This window comes from Chiloscyllium plagiosum, chromosome 3, assembly GCF_004010195.1.
Source record: "Chiloscyllium plagiosum isolate BGI_BamShark_2017 chromosome 3, ASM401019v2, whole genome shotgun sequence".
NCBI classification, from domain to species: domain Eukaryota; kingdom Metazoa; phylum Chordata; class Chondrichthyes; order Orectolobiformes; family Hemiscylliidae; genus Chiloscyllium; species Chiloscyllium plagiosum.
The window spans coordinates 130,938,071-130,942,434 of record NC_057712.1 but is presented as its reverse complement, the minus strand read 5'-3'; the positions used below and the strand labels follow the sequence as shown (position 1 = coordinate 130,942,434).

General features: G+C 41.4%; 1 protein-coding gene across 1 annotated transcript in view; it reads right to left on the bottom strand.

The window, feature by feature from the left end:
* ptk7b (protein tyrosine kinase 7b) overlaps positions 1-4,364 on the bottom strand; it is a gene marked incomplete at its 5' end in the record, with an annotated part of 122,682 nt that overhangs the window by 92,827 nt on the left and 25,491 nt on the right. Inside the window, one exon of the mRNA XM_043687347.1 lies at positions 1,454-1,587. Coding sequence (XP_043543282.1) covers positions 1,454-1,587 — 134 coding nt within the window. The remainder of the gene's footprint in view (positions 1-1,453; positions 1,588-4,364) is intronic.

The following is a 4,364-nucleotide window of genomic DNA, read 5'->3' as shown; positions in this document are numbered from 1 at the left end:
GTGGGCGCGAGTCTTGCACCTCCTGCGGTTGCAGGGGAGGGTGCCGGGAGTGGAGGTTGGGTTGGTGGGGGGTGTGGATCTGACGAGGAAGTCCCGGAGGGAGTGGTCTTTACGGAATGCTGATGGGGAGGGGAGGGAAATATATCCTTGGTGGTGGGGTCCGTTTGGAGGTGGCGGAAATGACGGCGGATGATGCGCTGTACATGGAGATTGGTGGGGTGGTAGGTGAGGACCAGTGGGGTTCTGTCCTGGTGGCGGTTGGAGGGGCGGAGATGTCAGAAGTAGTTTCATTGTTCAGAATACTAGGGGGCGTGGAACGCACTGTCTGCGACAGTAGTAGACTCACCAACTTGGAAGGCATTTAAATAGTCATTGGATAAACATATGGATGAAAATGGAACAGTGAAAGATAGATAAACTTCAGATTGGTTCCACAGGTTGGTGCAACATTGAGGGCAGAAGGGCCTGTACTGCACTGTAAGGTTCTATGTTTTAAAAGCCCATATCACGTTTACATTTGATTAAGCTACTTTGGGGGAGAAAAACGTCATTTACTTTAGCTGTCAGCTATGGCTCAGTGGCAAATGCTGAGTCAGAAGAATTCAAGCTGACCTCAAGAGAAATTGTTTTCACCCAGTGGTTGGAATCTCGATCTCGGTCCTGAAATAGAAGTGGAGATACAAATTTGGATTGTCTGAGTCAGAAGGTCATGGGTTTAAGCCCAAGGACTTGAAAACAATCTATGCTTCGAGACCAGTGTAGCTTTGAAGTAGTGCAGTATTGTCAGAAGTGTGATCTTTTGGATGAGATCTTAAACACTCTCTTGAATGTATAAGTCCCCATGATACATCTGAAGAACATATGGTGACTCCTCTCCACTTGCCAGTCAATATGTCACCAACAAATAATGATCTGGTTATCAGTTTATTGTTTGTGAATCAGGTTAAGGGCAGTTTTAGCATATGACTCCAATGAAAAGCTATCATGTAGTGCTGCAGCTGTACGGCATGCTATAAATTATGGCTTGAAGAAGTGCAGTTTAGTATTATTCCTGATTATTTGTCAATGACCATGAAAAACACCTAATACTCTGTTCTGTGCTGTGAGCTGTCAACCAAGACTATGATTGTGATGCTATAACTGGTCTGTGTTCTTGTGCAAGAAAAGGATAAAATCTACCAGAGCACCTAACTCCAAAATGAGCAATTTTGTTTTAAAAAGATGTGTGAACACAAAAAAAAACACAATCAGTTGAGATATCCTTTCTGCTTCAATAACCTGTTTGCAGTCAGGATTCACAAATGTGAGAGGCAGGAAAAGTAAAAAGGAACTATATCTGAACAAAAATTATTTTCAAAAAAGTGACGAGGATAGACATTTACATTGCCACCTTCTTCAGTAATCTGAGCCAATCGTAAACTGCACATACCTCCATAGACAATGATATACTTACACCTGAAATATCCACATTGTTCCGGAACCAGGTAACTGTAGGAGTTGGGGTGGCCCGGGTGCTACAGTGCAAAAATCCTGGCTTCCCCTCTTCTAACTTGCTGTCTTTTGGCTTGACGACCCACTCTGGAATTGCTGTAAGTCGAAGAGTTAACAAGAAGAAATTCATTACACTAATTTAGACAACTTCACTGTCTTGGTTTAAAAAGTGTTAAAAAAAGTAAATAAAACACTTAGACTTTGATGAGCTGTGATTTGATCAAGTAAGGAAATGCACTAGCAAGAGTTGCACTAAGCCACAAATCAGGAAACTGTCCCTCCTCTTCTACTCTGTTCAGATTCGTCATTTTCAATACTACTGTTAACCTTCTCATCTGCAAAGAGGATACCTGCTCTGCCTAATTCATCCACATAACTCAAGTTTTTCAACCATACATGTCAAATCTTTTCTGCACTTTCTCTAATGCCTTCAGATCCTTCCAAAACACACGGATATAACACTCCATTTGAGGCTGAATTTTACATAAAGGTTCACCACAACATCCAGCCTTTTGTAGTCTCTGGCTCTATTTATAAAGCAGAAGATCCCCATCAAATATTTTTTCAGTCTGTCCTATTATCTTAAATCTTTTGTGCACATACTCAACACCCCAATGTTATATCTCTCTGTACCATCTGAGTTGTATCCTCTATTTTGTAATGCTTTTGCTGATTCTTTCTACCAAAAATGTATTCAATTCAAACATCATGAAATACAGCAAATTCAGGATATTCAGTGCAAATCAATGGTGAAATTGACAGCAAAATTCTGTAACAGCAGCAGCAGACTGAGTGACAATTCGGATAGAGAATGTTTGATATGGCCATAAAACCATGCATCTCCACCTTGCCTGAAAATGGTTTATATTTATGCAGAAATAATGAGAATCTTGCCAGATACTTTTAACTTTCAAATCTTTCCTATGTCATACAGTATCCAATCTCAGAAGTCACAAATTAGCATTCATGAGTTGCTGCAACAGAACCAAAGACAGCAGGGAGATTCCAGTTTCCATTTGTCAATTAGAAATCAAGAGAATGCACTGCAAATTGGCAATAAAGCAATACCCACATCTCATGAACAAACTCATAAAACCTTGAAGACACTGCTTATGACAGTCCCAAAATAATTTGAAGGGATCAATTAGATCTATTTCTTTCTCTCCTGGAATACAGAATCACTGAAGCGTTGCACCACAGAAAAAGGCCATCCGCCTCATTGTTCCTGCACTTGCTCTCCAAGTGAGTGCCATTGACCTACCATTCCTCATATTCTTGCACATTACTGCTAGTCAAAAAATCATCCAATGCCTTCTTGAATGCCTCAGTTGAATCTATCTCTATCACATTTCTAAGGTTTGCCAAGCCCAAACCAATTCTCGTATGTTTTTTCCTCAATCCACAAGTGTCACTTTTGTAAAGCACTTTAAATCTATACCATCTTGACCTTGATCTTTTTAAAAGTGAGAACTTTTCTCCTGATCTACCTATCCAGCTTCTCAAGATTTTGCCAACTTCAATCAGATTTCTACCAAGCCTTCTTCTCTCACAGGAGAGCAGCTCTAACCTCTCCAATCCATCCTTATAATTGAAATTTCTCAGCAATGGAACTATTCTTGTAAACCTCTTCTGCACTGTCTCCAATCGCTTCACATCGTTCCTATAGTCATAGTCATACATAACAGAACAGACCTTCTGGTTCATTGAATCTGTGCCAATCTATCTACGCTTGTCCCACTTTCCAGTACATGGCCTGTTATGACATTTTAAATGCTCATCCAACTAACTTCTAAAGATTATCAAGTTTCTTGTCTCTATTGCCCACCCAGTACCTTCTGAATTTCCATCACCTTCTGGGTGAAATTATCTTTTTTTCCTTAAAGCCCCTCTAAATCTCTTAACTGCCACCTTAAAATTATGCCCCATGGGGACTGATCCTTGAATTAAGGGGAACAGCTGCTTCCTATCCATCCTGTCTATGTCCCTCATGATCTTATACACCTCAATCAGATATCCCTCAGCCATCACTATTCCGAAGAAAACAACCCAAGCCTACACACTTACTTCATAGCTCCACCACAGGCAATATTCTGGTGGATCTCATCTGTACCCCCTGCAATGCAATCACAGTCTTCCAATAATGCAGTGACCAGAATTACACATATTACTCCCAGCTGTGGTCTAACCAACTTCTTGTATAACTTAGTACAACTCACGACTTAGGATGCGTGGCTTGGAAAAGTAGGCTTCAAGGGAAGGGCGCAATTGATATGTGGAGCTTGTTCAAGAAGCAACTATTGAGTGTCCTTGATAAGTATGTACCTGTCAGGCAGGGAGGAAAGGGTCATGTGAGGGAGCCGTGGTTTAATAAGGAATTGGAATCCCTTGTTAAAGGGAAGAGGGCGGCCTATGTAAAGATGAGGCGTGAAGGTTCAATTGGGGCGATTGAGAGTTATAAGGTAGCCAAGAAGGATCTGAAGAGAGAGCTAAGAGCAGCAAGGAGGGGACATGAAAAGTCCTCAGTTGGTAGTATTAGGGGAAACCCGAAGGCTTTTTATAGGTATGTCAGGATTAAAAGAATGACTAGGGTAGGAATAGCTCCAGTCAAGGATAGTAGTGGGAAGTTGCGTGTGGAGGCTGAAGAGATTGGGGAGACACTGAATGAATACTTTTCGTCAATATTCACTCAGGAACAGGACATTGTTGCAGATGTGAATACTGAGGCACAATTAAGTAGAATGAATGGCTTTGAGGTATGTAGGGAAGAGGTGTTGAAAATTCTGGAAAGGGTGAAAATAGATAAGTCCCCTGGGCCTGATGGCATTTATCCTAGGATTCTCTGGGAAGCAAGGGAGGAGATCGCAGAGCCATTG